Source organism: Pollachius pollachius (assembly GCF_949987615.1).
Source record: "Pollachius pollachius genome assembly, chromosome: 13".
Taxonomy (NCBI): domain Eukaryota; kingdom Metazoa; phylum Chordata; class Actinopteri; order Gadiformes; family Gadidae; genus Pollachius; species Pollachius pollachius.
Window position 1 is genome coordinate 4,424,543 of NC_136946.1, and position 23,688 is coordinate 4,448,230.

At 49.2% G+C, this 23,688-nt stretch overlaps 1 protein-coding gene across 1 annotated transcript in view; it reads right to left on the reverse strand.

Annotated features, from left to right (window-relative positions):
- The window catches only part of epha10 (EPH receptor A10), a gene marked incomplete at its 5' end in the record, with an annotated part of 156,899 nt that overhangs the window by 50,989 nt on the left and 82,222 nt on the right, over positions 1-23,688 (reverse strand). The window contains 2 exons of the mRNA XM_079749336.1: positions 13,438-13,767; positions 21,416-21,571. Of these exons, the coding sequence (XP_079605462.1) occupies positions 13,438-13,767; positions 21,416-21,571 (486 nt within the window). The remainder of the gene's footprint in view (positions 1-13,437; positions 13,768-21,415; positions 21,572-23,688) is intronic.

A 23,688-nucleotide genomic window follows, 5' to 3' on the forward strand; every position in this document is an offset into this window, starting at 1 on the left:
CCCTCTCTCCCTCCCTCCCTCCCTCCCTCTCTCCCTCCCTCCCTCTCTCTCTCTCCCTCTCTCTCTCTCCCCTCCCTCTCCCTCTCTCTCTCTTCCCCCCTCTCTCTCCCCTCCCTCTCTCTCTCTCCCCCCCCCCTCTCTCTCTCTCTCTCTCCCTCCCTCCCTCCCTCTCTCTCTCTCTCCCTCCCTCCCTCCCTCTCTCTCTCTCTCTCCCTCTATCTCTCTCCATCCTGAGCTGTAGGTAAAGTATAGAGCTCAGCGCGGTGCAGAGATCAGGGAGGAGGTGAGGCGTGAAGGACTGCTTTGTGAAACCACTCCGTGGTGGAGTGACAGGGAGGGAAGCAGATGGCCAGGAAGGCAGACGAAGACGGCGGTGGTGGCAGGCCCTCAGCCTGACTTTCCTCCGATAACACTTCAAAGAGGCCGCCTCGTTGGCTGATTGGGTGTGTGTGTTTCCATAAACCAATATTTTGCTATCATTCTAGAACTTTTATTTCACTATTTCCATAATAAATCCGTACTCCTTCTGCTTATCGATCAAACGCTTCCAAGGTGTAAGCAGGTTTTTGTGAGTAATTAAAAATTGCCAATGAATGTCCTTAAACACCTTACCACAACCTACACACACACACACACACACACACACACACACACACACACACACACACACACACACACACACACACACACACACACACACACACACACACACACACAACTACGGACACTGTGGGATCGAACCAAGTACCTTTCGAACTGAATCCAACACCGTCAACCTATCCTCTAACCCCAGAGAGAGGCTGGTGGAGCCTCGTTCCATGGCTCCTTCCTGGCCTTTGGCACTCTACAGCGGGCCCTAGCACTGGGGGCCTCTGGTATCTCCGGGAACAGAGGCCTAACCGGCAGCCAGGGCTGGTGGTTATCACCGCAGACAGGGAGGCCCCGGGATCCACGGGGGCCGTCAGTGACACAAACATGGCTCAACCGCTGATTTGTTTTATAGTGTGTGTGCTCATTTTACTTTTTTTTTACCGTCTCCTCGGGTACAAACAAACGCTTTCTGCGTCGGGGGCCCGTCGGGGTTATAACCACGGCCCCCCCGACGTGGAGGGGTGTAAACAAACAGATTTACTAAAGCAATGACAGGCCGCGGACATCAGGGACCATTTGTCTCTCTCTGTGTGCACCTCGCTGGCTATTACCGCTCCAAATTACTGTCTCTCTCTCTCTACCGCTCGCCCGCTGTAACTGTCTCTCTACCTCTCGCTTGCTGTAACCGTCTCTCTGCACGTTCCACTCGCTGTAACTCTCCATGCACCTCTCGCTTGCTGTAACTGTCTCTCTGCACCTCTCACTCAAAACTGTCTCTCTACCTCTCGCTGGCTGCAACTGTCTCCCTGCACCTCTGGTCACTGTAACCGTCTCTCGCTTAACTGTCTGCACCTCTTGCTCACTGTTACTGTAACTGTCTCTCTTGCCTTCTCGCTTGCTGTAACTGTCTCTCTTGCCTTCTCGCTTGCTGTAACTGTCTCTCTGCACCTTCCACTCGCTGTTACTCCCTCTGCCCCTCTCGCCTGCTGTAACTGTCTCTCTGCACCTCTCACTCACTATTACCGTCTCTCTCTCTCTCTCTGTCTCTCTCGCTCGCCCACTTTGTCTTCCTCTCTCTCTCGATCCATAGAGCTTTATTTAGCATGGGAACAACAGGTTTACATTGCCAAAGCACATGTGAACAAGTGAGAATAAGACACAGACATGATGTCTCTCGCCCCCTCTCTCTCTCCATTTCCACTGAGCTCTTGCGATCTTGATACTGATTGTGGGCGTGTGTTTGTGTGTGTGAGTGTGTGTGTGTGTGGGTGTGCTGTAGGTGTAAATCGATACAGGATCAATAGAAGTGATAAGGTGCCTAGTGTGTGTGTTCTGATACTCTGCAACCTGCTTGTTGGCGTCGGTAAGACAAGTATTTATAACCTGCGTGTGTGTGTATGCGTGTGTGCCTGCGTGCGTGCGCATTCGCGCGTGTGCATGTTAGCATGCATATGTGTTTGAATGCGTGTGTGAGTGTGTGCATGCGTGCGTGCTTGCGTCGGTGCTTGTGTGTGCTTGTGCGTGCCTACTTGTGTGTGTGTGTGTGTGTGTGTGTGTGTGTGTGTGTGTGTGTGTGTGTGCACGCGTGTGGTGTGTGTGTGCGTGCTGATTCTCAGTGGGCTGTCCCAGGCAACATGAGGCCAAAAGGAGAATAGGAATATGGGTCATTGTTTGCTTTCCCTTGAGCACCCTGTTCCTTTAGATTCTTTGTTCCGCAGCATTTGGAAAAAACACAACAATGGACACACTTTTCGACGCTAGAGTTAGGTTCAAACACGAGCACGAACGTACACACCCACACAAAGACCATGATCCCCAGTGTTGCTATGGATACGATACAGCGAACAGCACAACAGCCGACGAAGCAGACATAGCCGTCCTCTCTGTGCTCGAGATGTTGTCAGAACACTCACAGTGTAAAAACTGTTCTGCCAGAACCAGCTCTGGGGATATTATGGGATGGCGGGTCATTTCAGACGGTCCTATAGAGCTACATGTCAGCTTTTAACAGTTCTTTAATGCAGTGCTGGGAGTGGGACGGTGAGGTACTGGTTAGCAAGGGGAAGAGTCCGTTCTGTCATCAGTTAAGCAAGATGCCTGCCCCCACGCAACACGTGTATGTGTGTGAGTGTGTGTGTGTGTGTGTGTGTGTGTGTGTGTGTGTGTGTGTGTGTGTGTGTGTGTGTGTGTGTGTGCCTGTGTGTGTCTATATTGAGAGGTAGACAAAGGAGGAAGCTAATTACAGCTTATTAAGTACCATCATCCGGAAGTGGGAACACACACACATGCACACACCAACACGCACACACCAACACAAAAAGACAGATAAAGTGATACAAAGAGATACAGAGAGAGAGAGAGGGAAATAAAGTGAGAGAGAGAGGGTAAGACAGAGAGAGAGAGAGAGAGAGAGAGAAAGAGAGAGAGAGAGAGAGAGAAACACACACACACAGTAAAGAGTAAGATAGACAGACAGACAGACAGGTAGAGAGATGGAAGGAAGAGAGAGAGACACAGAGACAGAAGGAAGAGAGAGACACACAGACAGAGAGAGAGAGTCTGATCTGCGGGTGCTCCCTGCACGGCGTGATGATGGATCGTCAGGAGCCCGGTAAATCTCCCTCTAAAACGCAACTTTCAGGGTTTTCTCGATAAAGCGGGGCCCCATCCGACGGCCCCCCTACATCACGGCTATTTATGGCAGATCAGCGGCGAGGCGTCTGGGGGCGTCACGCCGTTAGGTACCGCCGTCTGCAAGCGCGTATTTCAAACTTTCATTATCGACCATGGCACCCGTCCACAGGTTAAGAAGAGCGGCGAGGGAAGGGAGCGTTTTTGATGTCGGCGATGAACAACCGAGACACGCACGCAAACACACACACACGGACACGCACACTAACCAGGGTCGCAAACCCAGACGGAGGCCGTGAGCGGAGCGCAGGTTTATAAAACTTTGTTTTGGCGCGTCTGAGAACAGAAACGCCGATGATGTCGAGTGTCAAAGGAGTGTGTTGGAGAGTAGTGACTCACCATGGCTGCGGACGAGAGAGTGTGTGTGTGTGTGTGTGTGTGTGTGTGTGTGTGTGTGTGTGTGTGTCTGTGTGTGTGTGTGTGTGTGTGTGTGTGTGTGCGTGCACATGTGAATGAGCGAGGATATGTGCGTGTGCGCGCGTGTGTGACTCACACACACAAACACACACACACACACACACGCACACACACACACACACGCTATTGCCTGTATCTAGGCATGGAGCCTTCAGGTGTGGATCACAACATGACGCGTGGGCGAACGTCAGCGAGAGAGAGACACGGAAAAAGGTCTCACAGCCAGTCGCTACACCAGGCAGGACACGCCCACTTCTGGTGTCCCTATAGGGTTCATTCTGACAGCTGATCCACTTCACACCTGGGAGTGGGACAGGGTGTCCTGAAAAAACATGAACGACAGGCCAGACTGGACCTCCAGACCTTCTGGTTTGATCAGACCCGTTTATGTCTGAGACTCGCTTCAACACTGACTATATTTACATCAAGCTAACTACCTTTAAATCAAGGGTAAAAACGTTGGCGTTCACCTTCTCTTCCTGCTCAATTACACTGCTTTTTATTTTATTCAGTTGTCCATCATGTGGTCTTTAAACCCCGTTATCATCCGTCTTTTAAATTCATTTGTGAAACGTCTTAAATGTATTTTTCTAAATCCTGTTTCGTTTCATTGTCTGACATGTTTTGCCGTGAAGCCCGCTGCGTCTTTTTCGTGTTTGAGACGATCAAAAAGACGAAGCATGCCTTGACTAGACTAGGTTGTTTTGTATTTCATCATTTCATTTCATTCATGTTCCGTCCTCCTGATAAAATCCAATAGCTGGTGCCTTCAATTCTCCACCCGCGTTTTTTCCGCAATTCTCCAAAGACAAACAGTGAGGAACGGGCGCAGACAGACAGCAGTGTTTGCTCGGTTTTGCCTTGACATTTACGACACCTAATTACAGGAGAACGACGGCCGCGACTGCCTTAAGCAATGAGTTCATGGGTCGATCATACAGTCGTACTGTTGGACCGACAGGATGACTCAGAGCGGCTCAGCTCCCGGCCCGTGCCAGGAGTTAGATAATGAGCAACAAGTGAACGAAGAGGAGGAGGAGGAGGTGGAGGAGGAGGTCAGCGAGTCAACGAGGAGAAAGCCGAGGTTTTTATTCTTCGTCATTCCAGCTCGTTTATGTGTGGCAGAGGATTACTTCAAATGGAAATGAGAAATGATTTGCCTCAGCTTCAACCCTCAGCATTTCTACATTTTATTCTAAAACATTTTTAAATTGTTATGCAAACCCACTAACACTCACACACACATAGAGAGACGCGCACTCACACACACACACACACACACACACACACACACACACACACACACACACACACACCGGGAGCCAGAGACAAACACTAGCGTGCGTTAGCTGAAGCCAGCTTGCCGGAAGACCTGGGCTTAGAAACCTTAGACAACTTTATCCACCATGACAGGCGAGACAGCTACAGGGAACGCGAACCCAGCACACAATCACACACACACACACACACACACACACACACACGGACACACCACACACACACGCACACACGACACATACACACACACACATTGACATACCACACACACGCACATGACAACCCATACACACACACACCACGACACTGACACAGCACACACACGCACACCGACGTCGACACTGACACAACACACACATTCAGACCCCAACAAACACGAACCACACATCCACACACACACACACACACACATACACAGACACCGAAACACCACACACACACACAAGCTCCAACTGCCGCCAAATGTGCAGAGTCTGCAGTACGGGGCGTATTCGGCTTGGAGGGTTCAGGCGAAGTTCAGCTGGAGCTAAAGTGGGGCTGATAGAGGCTGGGGGAAAGCTCCCACCCTGGGGACGAGAACAGGGACAACACCAACATCATCCACCAGGTGCCCGGCCCCGTCCCAAAGGCCCAGCGCCCGTTCAGTCACAGGATGCCCGGTCAAGGGCGTTTAGAGGACGGACCTCCATGAACACGATAAAAGACGATATTTATAAAGGGGACGAGGGAGGCGGAAGGTGAAGTCATAAACACATGGTTGAGGGGGGGACGTTTTCAACACCATGATAATGTTGGTGAGTAGTTGTCCACGCGCACATCTGTTGTCGAATGCATTTGCACAGGCTTACACACACACAGATGCACACACACACACACACAGCTGCCGGCTTCACAATGAGGGTTCAACTAGACCAATGAACAGAGCGGTGAATAGGAGTTGTGTGTTGTCTAAAGGGGGCGTTCGAGGGAACGTCTCCCACTCTCTCGCCTCCCCCTCTCTCTCTCCCTCCCTCTCTCTCCATTCCTCTCTCACCCTCTCTCTCTCCTCCCTGTCATCTCCCAGTCTCTCTCTCCCCCTCTCTTGTCTCCCCGTCTCTTGCTCCCCCTCCCTCGTCTCCCCCCCTCTCCCTCCCCCTCTCTCTCCCCTTCCATATTCTCCCAGTGTCTCTCTCTCCTCGTTTTCGTCTATATAAAGGCGGCCCCCTTGATTCGCGGCGTCTTCCGTCTCGAGCTGTGGAGCGTCTAAGCGCTTTCCTCCCATCAAAAGGCGCCTCGCTGGTACCGCGCGATGCTCTGATTACCACGACGACCGGCGTGTGTTATTGTCTGCGGTGAAACCGTCGGCCTCTATTGAAGGTTTTCTATTAGAGTGTGCGTCTGAACGGGCTTGTTTGGATTCTCTTATCTCTGTGCCATGCTTTTATTTAGAATGTCTCGTCTGACGCCTTCTGTGGTGTTCTGTTGGCGTCGATCCTTTAAGTGTTTCTATTAAACCGGATTCCTACTAAACAAGCTTTCCAGCAGCCCTATAGAATCAAACACATCTCACCCTGCCTATACATGTACGGGCCTATGTATGTGAGTGTGTGTGCGTGTGTGTGTGTTTTTTTGTGTGTGTGCGTGATTGTGAACGCGTGTGTGTGAACTTGTGTGTGGTTGTGTGTGCGTGTGTGTGTGCGTGTGTGTGTGTGTGTGTGTGTGTGTGAACTTGTGTGTGTTTGTGTGTGTGTGTGTTTTTGTGTGAGTGTGTGTGGGTTTTGTGTGTGTGTGTGAACGCGTGTGTGTGAACGCGTGTGTGTGAACGCGTGTGTGGTTGTGTGTGCGTGTGTGTGAACTTGTGTGTGTGTGTGTAAATGTGCGTCTCGGTGTGTTTGTGTTTGTGTGTGTGAACGTGTGTGTGGGTGTGTGTGTGTGTGCGCACCATTGCGTATGTGCATCCAGGTGCATACTCTCATCTGGTTTTCGTTGGACATCTCACAAAGGACCCTTCACACTCAAAGTCAAGCCTCATCCACGGCGAGCCAGAAGGGACAAACTTCATTCGGCGTGAGATTGAAAACGAAGAGCGAGACGCTCGTGGATGACAGGCCGGACCTCCTCATAGCGTCCAATCAGAGGAGCACGAGAGGGGGCTGATTAAAGGGTCCCGTGGCGGGGGTCTTTAAGCCTGATGGCTCTATTCATTTAGCTCCTCCTCGCCGTCACTCCTCGTTAAGAAGGACGAACTCCAAGACTCTCTCTAGACCCCTCGCTGACTCCTCCTCACCCTCACCCTCCGACTCGGGGGGGGGGGGGGGGGGGGGGGAGAGAGAGAGAGAGACGGAGAGAGAGAGAGAGAGAGAGAGACAGAGAGAGTGACAGAGAGAGAGACAGAGAGAGTGACAGAGAGAGAGACAGAGAGAGAGAGCGAGCAAGAGACAGAGAGAGAGACAGAGAGAGAGACACAGAGAGAGAGAGAGAGAGAGAGAGAGACAGAGAGAGTGACAGAGAGAGAGACAGAGAGACAGAGAGAGTGACAGAGAGAGAGACAGAGAGAGAGAGCGAGCAAGAGAGAGAGAGAGAGTGATAGTGTTCTGACCTCTGTTTTTTTTGTACTATGCTGAGTTTAAAAGTCACATGACAATTCTTTTGGGAATATTTGCATATTGTCCTTCATAGCTGTAATTTTAAGAATGCATTGACAGAACAAGATTAATTTCCACCTCTACCTGTTTTTTTATCAAATCGATTAGGTCTTTAAAGGTGGGGAATACACTTCTGGAAATGTGTCAGCTTGACACAGCGTCGATTCCTCAACCGTTTTCCCTTCACTTGAACATTATTTCCCCTGTTTAATACAGACGTACACATCATAAAGCGACAGAGTACACCCGCACCCTCTCTAAACAAAAAGTTGGATATTAGACACAAAATATAACACTTCCTCTGAGTGACCCACTTGGGTTGTTTTAAATCCCCTCAGACTGAACCTCCACCACGCCTCACAGTTCTCCCTTCATCTCCCCCTCTGTCTCCCTGTTTCTCTTTCTCTCTCTCTCTCCCTCCCTTGCCATTTCTCTCTCCCTCTCTGTCCTCCCCCTCTTCTTCCTCTCTCCATTTTCTCACTCTTATCTACTCTCCCTTTCCCCCCACTCTCTCTCGCTCGTCCCCTCTCTCTTCTCCCTCCCTTCTCACTCTTTCCCTCTTTCTATCTACATCTCTCTCCCTTTTTCCCCATCACCCTCCCTCTCCCTCCCTCAACGTCTCTCTCGCCCTCTCTGTCCTTTAGAGACTCTCCCCAGTCTTTTTCTCCCCCTCCCCTCACTCCTCCCCGTCTATCTCTCCCTCTCTCTCTCTCCCCATCCCTCTCTTTCTCCCTGTCTCTCCCCTCATCCCCCTGTACCTCCCTCAGCTATCTCGTCCCCTCTCTCTCTCTCCCTGGCTGTGGTGCTCTCTCGCCCAGGTCTCTGTTACCCTACAGGGACCGGTATATCTAGGGTCCAGGCTGGTATGATCTTCAGTGGATGCTATTATGCCAGACTGTCCCCCTCTCTCTCCTCTCCCCTCCTTAGCTCTTCCATCGGGACCCCGGCCGTCCCCCCAGCCTATGGGTTCAGTCCCGTTTCATGCCCCCTTCCCCCATCCTTACTACCCCACCCGTCCCCCCTGAGGCCGGCCCCCCTATCATCTCCATCCCTCCATCCCTTTCTCCGTCCAGTGGGCGGAGCAGAGAGGGTGTTTCACGGTGCGCCCCAGTACACCGACGGGGTAGCGCGTCTGATTGTGTGTGTGCTGTACACAAGCCCGCTTTCTTCTCATGCGCGCACACACACACACACACACACACGGAGGAGCACTCGGGAGGCGCACACAGCCACCCACATACACACAGAGACACACACGCACGCAAACACACTAACATACAGTTGCTGCGCCAATGCTTGCAGCACATGACGAAAAAACGCGCAAAGTGGCCAAGCATGTTAGACACACACACACACGCACACACACACACACACACACACACACTAATCCCCCCCACTAGATAAGAGGGCCCCATGAGGCCCCTGGGTAAAACCAATCTCTTGCATACCCGACAACACACACACACACACACACTCACATCCTTCCACCCGATGCTACCACTTTGAATCCATCCATGCACTGATTCCTCCACCCACACGCCCCCCCCCCCCCCCACACACACACACACACATGGCCACCCCTAGCCTGGGGGGCTCAGATAACAGCCCCCAGCCATGTGTCCTGGAGAAATCCCCTTCCCTCCATTGTACATGCATTTAGATAACATGTGCCCCAGAATCATGGACCCCCGACTGGGAGAATAATTCAATTTAGAGCCGGTGCCGTGGAAGGTTTTAATGGACACACTTAGCGCTTCCACTAACAGGGTGGCCTTTGAGTAAACATTACATCAACACATGGCTGTGAGGATAGGATGGTTGTGTGTGGAGGAACCATGCATTGCATGGCTTTTGTATGCATGATCGTGTGGGCTAGTGTGTGTGTGTGTGTGTGTGTGTGTGTGGGGTCAAGGGACAGAGAGACAGAGAGAAAGAGAGTGAGGAAGGGAGAGAGAGCGAGAGAGAGCAGAGGGATGAGCGGATGAGAGGATGAGAGAGCCATAGAGACAGAGAGACAAACAGATGGACAGAGAGACAGTGAGAGAGAGAGATAGCAAGAGAGACAGACAGACAGACAGACAGACAGACAGACAGACAGACAGACAGGGAGAGAGAGAGAGAGCGAGAGAGACAGACATATAGACAGACAGACAGAGAGAGAGATAGTGAGAGCGCAAGACAGACAGACAGACAGATAGACAGACAGACAGACAGGGAGAGAGAGAGAGAGAGACAGACAGACAGACAGACAGACAGACAGACAGACAGACAGACAGACAGGGAGAGAGAGAGAGAGAGACAGACAGACAGACAGACAGACAGACAGACAGACAGACAGACAGACAGACAGACAGACAGACAGACAGACAGACAGACAGGGAGAGAGAGAGAGGGCGAGAGAGACAGACATATAGACAGACAGACAGAGAGAGAGATAGTGAGAGCGCAAGACAGACAGACAGAAAACAAGAGAGATGCGAGAGAGAGATACAAGAAAGAAGAGGATGAGGGCGAGAGCGAGAGTGAGAGAGACAACGTGGTTTTGGGATATGTTTTAAAAATATCTGCCCTGCGTCTAACCCGATTCTGTGAGCATAAGCACCTGGGCAGACGGAGCGAGAGTGAAACTAAATTGTAGCTAAAGTTAGCGGGCACGCTAGGTTACACTGCAGCTGGCTAGGACTGCACACACACACACACACACACACACGCACACGCACACACACACACGCGAACACGCCAATCCACTCCTACGAGCTTAGCTAACGAGCTTAGAGGGAGCGGAAAAAACCTAACATTGCGGAGAGCATCACAGATAGAGCCTATAGGTCCGAGTAAAAATAAAAAAGCATGTGTGTGAGTCTGATTGTGTATATATGTGTGTGTGAGTTTGTACCTATCTGTGTGTCTGATTGTGTGTATGCGTGTGTGTGTGTGTGGTGCGTGTCTGTGTGTGAGTTTGTACGTGTGTGTGTGTGTGTGTCTGAGTGTGTGAGTGTATATGTCGAATTATGTGTCTGCATGTGTCTGAGTATGTGTGTGTGTGTGTGTGTGTGTGTGTGTGTGTGTGTGTGTGTGTGTGTGTGTTTACATAAGTGGACGAGTGAAATGTGTGTGGGTGGGGGGTGGGAGGGTTGGAGAGAGGGAGAGAGAGTGAGCAAGAGCGAGGGAAATGGAAAGTAGTTTTTGCGGCACAGAAATGCACACACACACAAAGAAATTGAAATATTAACAGCCTGCTATGTTCCAGTAAAAACATCAAGCACATCAAGTGCGACCGTATTGTTATTTGGAAAGGTAACGACGAGTAAATACCATTTGTATGATACACAAGATCATTAGAGAGATACAATGAAGTCCCCTTCATCCTCCAACACACACAGAGAGAGGGAGAGAGAGAGAGAGCGAGAGAGAGAGAGAGGGAGATATTAGATATTGTACTATTTTTCCTTTGTTTTATTTTGAAACTGCTTTCACAATCGTTTTCTAGGGAGAGAGTGAGACGGGGAAAGAGAGACAGAGAGAAAAAGAGAGATTAGGATAGAGAGATACGGTATACGGAGGGAGAGGAAAGAGACAGCGAAAAGGGAGATGGAGTTAGGGAGAGCAATGGCTGGAATTAGGCTCTAAGAATAGTCAAAAGAGTCATAGGGTGTGGAAGTGGAAGCTGTGAAAATGAGGCAGGAAATGGAGGGGGAAAGAAGTTAGTGTCATCAGAAGTAATTGGACGACGTGATGCTAGAGAGACATTTTTAGACAGACGGAGAGAGAAAGGGGGGGGGAGAGAGTGATACATAGGGAGGGATAGAGAGAGAGTGATAGAGAGAAAGAGAGAGAGAGGGAGAGAGAGACAGAGAGTGAGTGAGAAAGATTGTTGGAGCCTGGCTTAGAGTTGTATCCCTGTTGCAGTATTCATTAAGGTCAATGAACACACACAAACACACACACACACACACACACACACACACACACACCTGAGCCTCATCACATGGTGTCGTGGCAATAGCTGGTTAGCCACTGTTAGCTTGACATCAAATATTTATCCTGTTGGGGCCATATACCAATACATGAGGTGTGTGTGTGTGTGTGTGTGTGTGTGTGTGTGTGTGTGTGTGTGTGTGTGTGTGTGTGTCACAAACACTCAAACACACAAAGACCAACTGTAAAGTGACATCGTATGCAACAGACACATTTGTCCCACCTCAGCATGATTGGGTCTTATGGAAATATATAAACCGAAATCGCCATGGTGATTATGTTGTCTGGGTTATTTTGGGATCTGAGAGCCCTGACTTTCACGATCTTGGATGCAATTTGACATTCTGCGCGAGATGTGTGAGCTTCGAATTCTAGACGGAGAGACTTCCTTCATCCCGAGGGGAAATCATGGAGAAATCTAGGAGAAATTTCAGCAATAACTTAATAGCTTACTGCTTAATTGCCTTTAGTGTGTGTGTGTGTGTGTGTGTGTGTGTGTGTGTGTGTGTGTGTGTGTGTGTGTGTGTGTGTGTGGTGTGTGTGTGTGTGTGAGTCTGTGTCTGTGTCTGTGTGAATATGAGCCAGTGATTGATTGAGTGAGAGAAAGAAAGACTGTGTAAACGTGTGTATATATGCATGTGAAATATGAGTGAGTGAGAGAGAAAGTGTGTGTGTATGGGTATGCCTGTATGTATGTATGTATGTATGTATGTATGTATGTATGTATGTATGCATGTATGCATGTATAATATATATATGTATGTGTGTATGTATGTGTGTGTATGTGTGTATGTGTATGTGTATGTGTGTGTGCTTGTGTGTGTGTGTGTGTGTTCCTCAGTCTATGGTAGTCTGAAATAAAACAATTTTCTCTGTACAGTAAACAGCCAACACAAACAACCAGTTTAAACAACAATGGTAAACACCCAACATAAACCAGAAATATAGAGACTCAGTACAGCAGATCAGACAGTGTGGGTGGCTGTGTGTGCATGTGTTTGCGTGCCTGTGTTTGTATGTGTGTGTGTGTGTGTGTGTGTGTGTTCTGTGTGTGTGTGCGTGGGTGGGTGGGTGTGCGCTTGTGTGCGTGTGTTTGTGTGTTGGGTATGAGTGTGCGTGTGCATGTTTGCATGAGTATGTGTGTGTGTGTGTGTGTGTGTGTGTGTGTGTGTGTGCGCACTCTTCTCGTATAACTGCACAGTGAATATAGAACAGAGATGTGTGTTCATGTGAATGTATTCATGTGTTGTTCAAGGTCAACTTTGCGATGATAGCTGTTGATTTAGTGGAGTCAAGGTGTTGGCGTGTTTGTGCGATTGTGCTCATGCATTTTTATGCGTCTGTGAATATTGTGTCTGTATGAGTGTGTTTGTGTGTGTGTGTGTTTGTGTGTGAATTCATGCATCTGTGTGTGTATGTTTGATTGTGTGTTTGCATGCTCTGTTTGCGTGCGTCTCTGCGTCGGTATCTGTGCACGTGTGTGTAGGTGTGTGCGTATGTGCGCGCTAGGTTTATCAATCAATTAATGAATGAAATTAATTAACAAATTAATCGCACAATTTGCTGTGATTAATTGTGATGCATCGCTTTTTTCTCATTAATACTTGTCAGCTTGTAATGATGTAAATATTTAAATGGGTACGTGTGCACGAGTGTGTGTGTGTGTGCGTGCGTGCGTGCGTGCATAGCGTATGTGCGTGCGTGCGTGCGTGCGTAGCGTGCGTGCGTGCGTGCGTGCGTGCGTAGCGTGCGTGCATGCGTAGCGTGCGTGCGTAGCGTGCGTGCGTAGCGTGCGTGCTTAGCGTGCGTGCTTAGCGTGCGTGCTTAGCGTGCCTGCGTGCGTGCGTCGGGCCCTCACCAGGCAGACTGGTGGACACGTTGACCTGGGCGTAGAACCTCCTTCCGGGCAGCAGCTCTAGCACGCCGTTCACCGCGTCCACCGAGAAGGAGTAGTTGGTGTCGGGCAGCAGGTTGACCACCGTCACCGTGCGCTCCGTGAGCCCCGCCTGCTGGGGCACGAAGCCCACGCTGGGGCCGCACGGCTCGCACAGGGGCCCCGCACAGCGCCGGCAGCCCACGCTGTAGCTCAGGTCCCCGCGGCCCCCCGTGTCCAGCGGGGCCGCCCAGTCCAGGATCAGGGTGGACTGTTTCAGGGTGTAGACCAGCTCCCGCGGCGGAGAAGGGGGGCCTGGCCAGGGGGGGGGGGGGGGATAGAGAAATAAAGGGAGGGAGGGGGGAGAAAAGGAGGGAGGGGGAGGGAAGGGGGAAAGGAGAGGGGAGGGAAGGGGGAAAGGGAGGGAGGGAGGGAGAGAGCAATAGAGGGAAGGAGGGAGGGTGAGAGGAGAAGAGAGGGAGAGAGGGAGGGAGGGAGAAAGGGAGGGAGGGGGAGGGAAGGGGGAAAGGAGAGGGGAGGGAAGGGGGAAAGGGAGGGAGAGAGAGAGAAATAGAGGGAAGGAGGGAGGGTGAGAGGAGAAGAGAGGGAGAGAAGGAGGGAGGGAGAAAGGGAGAGAAAGAATATTAAAAACATGTATTGCAATACAATTAATTCAGCGTAAACCAAAAAAAAAAAATAAATAAAAAGGAAATAGTTTGTTTGTGCCAAAACCCTTAATCAAAGCAGTTCCACTCTTCCTTTCATTTTGCTCCGCTGTGTTTCCCGCTGCCTGGGGTCCACTCACTCAGAGCAGGTCTGCTCTGCAGTCTGCTGCCCCCCGGTACCCCTCACAACCTCGGGCTCATAAACAGAACAAAGCGTCCCTTTGCTGGCCCTCGTGCCGAGGTACAGCGGGTGAACCTGATTCATGCGGAACGCACAGAGAACGCCGGAGAAAAAGAAGAAAACGGGGATTCCTATGGCTGACGATAAGGAAAGTACTGGTCAGCAAACAGACGAACTACATAGCTGATATAATATTAAAGAAAAAACGATATTGATACATAGAGATGTTAGCTTCTGTACTCTGGTCAACAGAGAAATAGTATTGCTGTGTACTGGCGACTGATTGGTCTCATGGCTGTTTTTGCTGATTGGATGAAGTTGAGCTGCAGTGCTACACGCTAACCTCAACCAATCACACCGAGGAGCAGATTTTGTACTTTCTAAAAACCAGTCTGACCCGCTTAGAGTTCGCCGAAAGATCAGCCGCTCATTAAGTAGTGTAGACCTGGCCGTGTGTGTGTCGGAGTGTGTGTTAGTGTTGTGTACCTTTCCTGTCTCCTTTTTTGTTTAGTGTGTGTGTTTGTGTGTGTGTGTGCGCACGCTTGTGCTTTCCTGTGTTGTGCGCATGTATGTGTATCGAGGGAGGGTGTGCACGCGTATTTGTGTGTCTCTGTGTGTTTGTGTGTACGTGTGTGAGTGTGGGTGTGTGTGTATGTGTGTGTGTGTGTTTGTGTGCATGTGTGTGTCTGTGTTTGTATGTTTATGTGTGGCCCTCCATGTTCAACATCTGGCTGCGTGCCTATTTAAATTAGATGGAGAGGTGAGGGATTACAGCTGAAGCAGAGAGAGAGGGGAAGGGAGAGAGAGGGGGAGAGAGCGAGAGAGAGAGAGAGAGAGAGAGAGAGAGAGAGAGAGAGAGAGGAGCGAGAGAGAGCATGAGAGCAAGAGAGCAAGAGCAAGCGAGTGAGAGAGACCGAGAGAGAGAGATCGAGAGCGTGAGAGAGTGAAAGCGAGAGAGAAAGATACTGGAAATAAAACTGGAGCATAACATTGTTTGTATGGATCTTAAACAGATTTTTTTGTGCGCACGTGTAAGCAGGTGTGTGTGCAGGCACACATGTCTGAATACGTACGTGCGGGTGTTTATGTGTGTGTGTGTGTGTGTGTGTGTCTGTGTGCTTGTGTGTGTGTGTATTAGTGTGTGCGTGCCTGTGTGTGTGGGTGCATGCCTGTGTGTGTGTGTGTGTGTCTCTGTGTGTATGATTCGTGTAAGGTTATTTCTGCCTGAACTTCTCCCCCTAATGACTTCTCCAATCATAAATCAAATCATCTAATGCTCGCTGGGAGAGAAAACTCTTCTACTGATCCAGTTAGCTGGCAATACAGCAACAACAATAGCCTGTGTGTCTTTAGCTTTTGTGTGTGTCTGTGTGTGTGTGTGTTTTGCTTTGGTGCGTGTGTGTGTGACTTCAGCTTTTGTGTATGTGTGTGTGTTGCATTTTGTGTGTGTCTGTTATTTTTCTGCCTGTGTGTGTGTCTTTACCTTTTGTGTGTGTGTGTGTGTGTCTTTTGCTTCGGTACGTGTTTGTGTGTGTGTCTTTAGCTTTTGTGTGTGAGTCTTTTGCTTCTGTACGTGCGGGTACGTGTGTGTGTGTGTGTGTGTCTTTAGCTTTTGTGTGTGAGTCTTTTGCTTCTGTACGTGCGTGTACGTGTGTGTGTGTGTGTCTTTAGCTTTTGTGTGTGAGTCTTTTGCTTCTGTACGTGCGTGCACGTGTGCGTGTGTGTGTGTGTGTGTATGTGTGAGAGAGTGTCTTTGTGTGTGTCTGTGAGTAGGTGTGCACTTTGTAGAGTGCTTTGCTCATGCCAGCATAAGCCCCAAAATCGCTCTGCAAAAACAGCCAGACAGTTCGTGCTGACCAAAGTACTCGTCCACTTACTTCTGACCAAAAACTCACTGTTCACTTTGGAGTGTTTCAGGCTAGAGGCCGTCGGCTAAACAAACGGATACGCACGCCCAAACGAACACTAAACGCCTCGCTCCATCCAGAAGACATCGCCGCGTGTCATGAATCTACAATTCCCTGACGAAATGCCAAGACTATTACGATTTGAGGAGGGAAAAATTACAATAAATACTTTACACCCCCCCCTCCCCGCTGGGCTTGTGTTTCAGGTTCAACGAATTAAACGAGGTTAACCGCTGTCTGACAATAGCCCCCGACAGACAATTTCACCAGACCGAGGAATCAAATTCAATTAACTCTTTCTTAACAATGCCGCCTTCTTCACAGACACTTTTATCCAACGCGACTAAGAGAGAATTCTAATGCACGTCGTGGGGGAGCAGGTAGGATTCAGGGTGTCCTGTTGCAGGATGCCCTCAGGCCAGGCATGTGGGGGACTTTGACGGTACCCCGCTCGGTCCCCATACTGTATACCCCCATACTGAGTCTCTGCGGCAGGTGTTTCAGAGTGTCACGTGTTACAGTCACACGGTCGCCACAGCCGCTACAGCAATGCTCCATTAGCCACTATTAATGTTTGATGAAGGCCCCCCCCGTGTGTGTGTGTGTGTGTGTGTGTCTGTGTGTGTGTGTGTGTGTGTGTGTGTGTGTGTGTGTGTGTGTGTGTGTGTGTGTGTGTGTGTGTGTGTGTGTGTGTGTGTGTGTGTGTGTGTGTGTGACTGAGACTGTTTGAGTGTGTTTGATTGCGTGTGTGTTTTAATATGAAAGTATGCAAGTCTTTGTGTGATGTGTGTGTGTGTGTGTGTGTGTGTGTGTGTGTGTGTGTGTGTGTGTGTGTGTGTGTGTGTGTAGGTCAAGGGAGCCAGAGCGCGTGTGTGTGAGTGTGTGTGTCTGTGTGCACGTGGATCTGAGTGTGTGTGCACAGAGATGAATAAGTGAAGGGATTCTCACAGTGAGTTTCCACACAGCTGCGCCCTGCTTCCTGGAGACACGTGGACCCACAGAAGTTATATAACACACACTCACGCGCACACAGGCATGTGCACACACACACACACATGCAAACACAGGTCCTTTTTATGACCTCCCTTCCTCAGTGCTCTCTCTGGACATCTCTTCTACTACTAAGTGTTCAAACTCTCTCCTCCTTTACCTCTCTCCCCTCTTTCTCTCCCCTCCACCTCTCTCTCTCTCTCTCTCTCTCTCTCTCTCTCTCTCTCTCTCTCTCTCTCTCTCTCTCTCTCCCTCCCTCTCTCCCTCTCTCCCTCTCTCCCTCTCTCTCTCCCTATAAAGTTTTTTGCTTCATGACTAACAACTCATTCACTAACACTTACAAATTATGTGGAAAATTGAGACATAGTGACAACTTCCTCAAGGATTTCGGGTATTGAACCTGTGACCCTTCCACCACATTCCCCTGCAGTCCTATTTGTGCTTGTATCTTGTCGGATCCCTAACTTCCCGCCTCCTGATTGGTTGAATGAAAGATAAACACATCCAATCGCCGTCGGCATTCTCCTGCTTTCACTCTGTCAGACATGGTATGTTTTGTCTCCTCCTAATGTATCACTTGTCTTTTCCTCTCTCTCTTAACAGAACACACACACACACACACACACACACACACACACACACACACACACACACACACACACACACACACACACACACACACACACACACACACACACACACACACACACACACAGCCCTTGTCTGGAGGAACAGGGTAGATTAGGAGGATTATAATCAGCTGATCGATAGTGGAATTAATGTGGTCATTAGGCGGCTATAAATGTTATTGAACGGTGATCCGGGAGAGCAAAGGATCAATAGTGTAATTAAACACCCTCTGATCACGCGCAGGGGTGGAAAAAAAGCTGTCTTTGACCGCATCCTTACCCCACACGCCATTTCCGAGCACACACACACACACACACACACACACACACACACACACACACACACACACACACACACAAGTTTAACTGTGCAGCCTATGAAAGCCGATGCACATTCCTGTTGCAATGTTATTATTATGCTTTATCTTTAAGCAGTCCTCCCCCCCATTCAAATCAATAGGGCTTCCCTGTCTGGTCTTTGTGTTTTTGGCCCTGTAGTGTGTCTTTATCAGAGACCTATAATGTGTGTCTGTGTGTGTGCGTGTGCGTGTGTGTGTGTGTGTGTATTTGGTTTGTGAGTGTCGGTGTGTGTGTCGGTGTGTGTGTGTCGGTGTGTGTGTGTGTGTGTGTGTCTATCTGTTTGAGTGTCTGCCTGCGTGTGCATATGTGTGTGTGACAGAGATAAGGGTAAGGTAACAGTCGATGGGCATTCGGAGCACTAGAAGTTAATGAAGTCCCCACGAGTATTTGGACCCTGGTAGCGTGTGAGTAGGTCCCCAAATAGCCGCCCAGCCATGAAAATGGGTAACAAAGTCCCCACAAGGTCAGCTCAATGTGAATCCCTTGATGACCATCGCTTCGTGACATCATGCTCTCGGTTCCACCACAGTCCATCATCCTTTACCCCGGGAGCACATGGCAGTTTGCAAATTGGTGGAAATTAATCTTAATTTGTTTACAATCTCTAATAATATATCAAATCTGAAGATGATTAATGGCCGAGTCATGGCAGTCTGGCCGGTCTTTGAAGGGGTCCGGCAAGGCACAAGAAAGGACGCCGACTAATGCCTGTTTACACAGTTACGGTGTGAGTGAAACACGTCTTTGGTGTTTTAAAGGTGTTTACGATGCTTACGCTAGTACAGAATGTGTGATGCTAGCTGCCTGGTGTCGAATGCTAAAGCGAAGAATATGCTAATTCGTAATCATGTATTTTTATTCTTAAGAAACTGTTGTGAGCTTGTCTAATGTGACGAGGCGTGCGTCTGACACCAGCCGATCCGGGACAATCTGAGAAAATTGTCACACCGCCTCAATCAATTATGTTGTTTGAGCCCAAACAAACACAAATACATCTGGCAGCATGCGCATTATTGTAGATATCACATACCGAGAGAAAAGTAAGCGAAAAAGTGGAAAAAAAGTTTTTTCCACAACATAAAGAAAGATTCTTCGAGTGAGACAGCCGCGGGTTTCTTGATTTGATCTTCCTCGGCTCTGGAGGTGAAAATGCAGGCGCCATCCTCGCTAGGAGATTCAGCACCGTGCGTCCCCGCCAAGTTACTTTAACACGTTTTAGTCACCGGTTCGGGATCAACAGGAAAATCTTCAATAAATTAAACGCCGCTGCATAATGAATATCTCGGCAGACTGGGTATAGGCATAGCCGGGATGAACCATGTGAAAGTAACACGTGAAAGCAGAGCCGATTATAGAGTGACGGAGACTGGAGACGGGGACATGGAGATAGAGGTGAGGAGAGGATGGGAGGTGAGGAGAAAAGGGGAGGAGAGGAGGTGAGGAGATGGAGCGGAATGGAGGTGAGGAAAGGAGAGGAGCTGAGGAGGAGATAATGAGTAGGAGGGGAGGTGAGGAGAGGAGGAGAGGAGAGGAGAGGAGAGGAGAGAATAGGAGCGGAGTGAAGGAGAGGAGTGGAGTTGAGAGGAGTGGAGCTTGGAAGATGAGGAGGAGGCTCAGAGCATGTGAGGAGAGGAAATGAGAGGAGGAAATGAGAGGAGAGAGAGGAGAGGCATTAAGGAGGCAAGCAGAGGATGTGAGAGACTAGGCTAAAGATAGCAGGTGTGCGAAAAGTGGATAGATGAACGTCAATTTGATATGAAAGAGAGCCTTATAGATGGATTGCTAGCATGCTGGGGAGACATGAGAACTACATGGAAAGTACTGCGTGTGTGTTGAAGAAGAGCAGACAAGGGGACACACACACAGATACAGGGAGTGAGACGGAGGGATGGAGAGAGGGAGTGAGGCAGAGCGCATGAGAAGAGACCCTGTCCGTCTATTTTGTTGCCTAATTAAATAGTTTCCTACGTTTCCCATTTAATGCTTGATTAGTTGTACTGTGATGTTGTTTCTAAACAATTACAGCGATACATCTCGTCTGAATTAAATCTGTGTGACATTCATCTGATTAGTTGAACCTTCTGACGGCATTAATTATGTCACACACGGCCACACACACACAACCACACACACGTGTCGTATTATTCATCCGATATCATTAATTAATATGATTCATATTTACATATGCAGGATAATCTAGTTGGGGGGGTGGTGTTAATATTAGGGTGTTAGACTGTGCATTGCTTTGAATAAGGGTGTCACTGTCTATTAAGTGAATACCTTCTGTTAAAAGCACTGTAAATTTCTAAGGCTAAGAAAATGTTGTTATAGTCATCCGTCCCCCCCCCCCCCACCCCCCAAAAAATATATATTAACCGTCACAACCTGAAACAACCCAAAGGTTTCTCTTTCAAACTCCAACTCTCTCCTTTCATCCAGATAAACACTCTGTTCACATGCCTCCCTCCTGTTGCAAAGCAGGAGGGGGAGGGGAGAGAGAGGAGGGCGGGGGAGGTATATTTATGTATTTAAATATCCTAAATATTTATCTTATTGATTAACCACATCGCTGGGGAAAAGCTGTTGCTTGACCTTCGTAGCGCGTTTCAAATCTGCGACTCGAAACCGTATAATCGTGAGCAGTGAAATACGATCCGAAAGGCTGCCTATTAGAGCCTATAGGATGTAATTAGCCCATTAAAATATAACACCGACTGAACCGGAACACCCTTGTGTTTTCTGTCTGAGCAGTTTTGGGGGTGGGAGGTCGGGTGACTCGAGGTCAGCTGAATATCGCTGATGTCTCCACGCCGTTGTGACCTTCGAAGAGTGGTGGCGCAGACTGCTGCAGAATCTAGCTATTAGCAACATATCGTTTTTTTTTTCCTTTTTGTTTCTACAGGGTTATTCGTAACGCAAAAATAAAAACTACAATAAAACGTCCAACGCTGTGTAGATGTCAGGGGCTTTTGAAATCGGTCCGAGTCCAACTGGGTAACAGAGCTTTGATGTAGCCTAAAGGTTTTCCGAAGATGCATGGCTTCCACGGGATGAGAGTAGAGGAGGCCTTCCTCCTACTCCTCCATCCTCCTCTTCCACTCTCCTTTTCCCTCCTCCTCCCCCTAAACTCTCCTTCCTCCTCCTCCTCAGTACCTCACACTATCCCCCTTCCATGCCATTCGGTGCCAATGCTACCCATTCCTCCTTCCCCCCAGAGGGCGCTGTACTTACGGGTGCAGGCGGCAGACGGGGCGTCCAGGGGGGTCCTGAAGTAGCCGTCCTCACACAGACACACCACCGAGCCGTCCTCCTCGGCCACGCTGTGGGAGGGGCAGGGGAAGCACTCCTGCTGCCGGGACGACATCTTGTAGGAGCCGGGGGGACAGGCTAGAACCAGGAGGAGAGGGGGGAGGAGAGAGGAGAGGGAGCGAGGAGGAGGTGGAGAGGAGAGGGAGAAGAGGGAGAGGAGGGGGGAGAGAGAGGAGAGAGAGAGAGAGAGAGAGAAAGAGAGGAGAGATAGGAGGAGACGGAGGAGGAGAGGGAGGAGATGAGAAAAAGGAGGAGAGGGGGGAGGAGGAGAGGGAGGAGAGGAGAAAGGAGGAGAGAGGAGGAGAGAGTTAAACACCAATGCTTCAATGCTCAACATTACATGCTCACCGATTTAACAACGTTCCGATTTTTAATTCATGACAGAAAACAATAGATCTATAATGAATGAAAATGAATAAGAGAAAGAATGCGCTTTGCTTTTTGTGTTATTGTTTTTGTGATGATGGAATGGGTTGATAATGATATCGGAAGTTTACAATTATGTGGGATAACGTTTATGCTGTGGATTTAGTGAGGATGTGGTGTCATTTTTATCAGAATGGATCAAAAGTAGAAAAAGGAAGGATAATACATTTCCGAAAAATATAAAATGTGAAACCAATCTTCAGCACCATCAGTATTTTTCTATTTCATATTTCCTCAGATTGGACGAACTCCGGCATTCGTTCACCTCAGCCCTTTGCACACGTATTTCACAGACCACATCATTGTTGTGGGTGCCAGCGACGAAAAGTGTTTGCAGCACTCTAATACAACCTGAATTGGTCCTGGCAGTTGGTGAAAGTCAAAGTGTTTCTGTCTTTACACGACATGTTCGGAGTGGAGACAGAGAGCGAACAAAATAAGACGACATAATAAAGTTCGGAAACTGTGAGTCTGGGAAAACCAGGATGCAAATTCAGCTGTCTTTCAAAAGTAATCATGGAAGCACTTGAATAATTCACACCTATTCTCTCCTTCTCCCGCCTCCCGTCTACCGGGCTGCACTACTGCAGAAATGTCGCATTCTGTTCATTTTGTAACCTTGGAGTGTGCCTCCATTTTGTGGCTCCCACACAGTTCTCGGAAGTGTAAGTCAAGGTAGGAGACGCAAATACAAATGTGCTGGGAGAGGGCAATGAACAGAGAGAGAGAGAGCGAGAGAGAGAGAGAGAGAGAGAGAGAGAGAGAGAGAGAGAGAGAGAGAGAGAGGAGAGCAAGAGAGGGAGAGAGAGAGAGAGAGCGAGAGAGCGAGAGAGGGAGAGAGAGCGACAGAGAGAGAGAGAGAGAGAGAGAGAGAGAGGAGAGCAAGAGAGGGAGAGAGAGAGAGAGAGCGACAGAGAGAGAGAGAGAAAGGAGAGCAAGAGAGGGAGAGAGCAAGAGAGGGAGAGCGAGAAAGAGATAGAGAGAGAGTGTGAGACTAAGAGTGAGATAGAGAGAGAGAGCACGAAAGCGAAAGCTTGGGTGTGGATTCGGGCGGTAAATCACACTGAGGAGACTTGGTTGAACACAGAGGGGTGGTGTAGGGCGGGTGGTGAACCAATGCCTCTGTGTGTGTATCATTTAAACCGCCCTTCCCCGGCCTCATTCATAATCAATTATTACACTTGCAGCTTTCTCCACACAAACACACGCACACAAACTATGAGGTGGCGGAGAAAGAGAAAAGTGTGTGTGCTTCTTTATATCTGTGTGTGTCTTTTGGAGGATGGCTCCATAAATAAGAGAGATGGCTAGAATGTGGAAGTGTGAGAGAGAGAGAGAGAGAGAGAGAGAGAGAGAGAGGGGAAGAGGGGAGAGTGAGAGTGAGAGAGGGAGAGAGAGGGAGAGAGAGAGAGGGAGAGAGAGGGAGAGCTCTAAGCTGAATGGATGGCTATTGTGTGTGAGTGCGTGATAGGAACACACACAGCCCTATACATGCTCAGCTCAAAGGCTACACATCACTAAACACATCACCGTTCAGTCCATGAATTATCCCCCCCCCCCCACACACTCACACACACAAACCCCCACAAGCACACACAGACACACACACCGACCCTGTCGCAAACACAATTTCAAACGTAACAAAAATGAATGATCCAAAGACATACTCTCATGCGCACCAAGTACTTAATCAGAGATCCATTACACACACACACAAACACACAGACACAGACACACAGACACACACACGCATGCACACACACACGTAA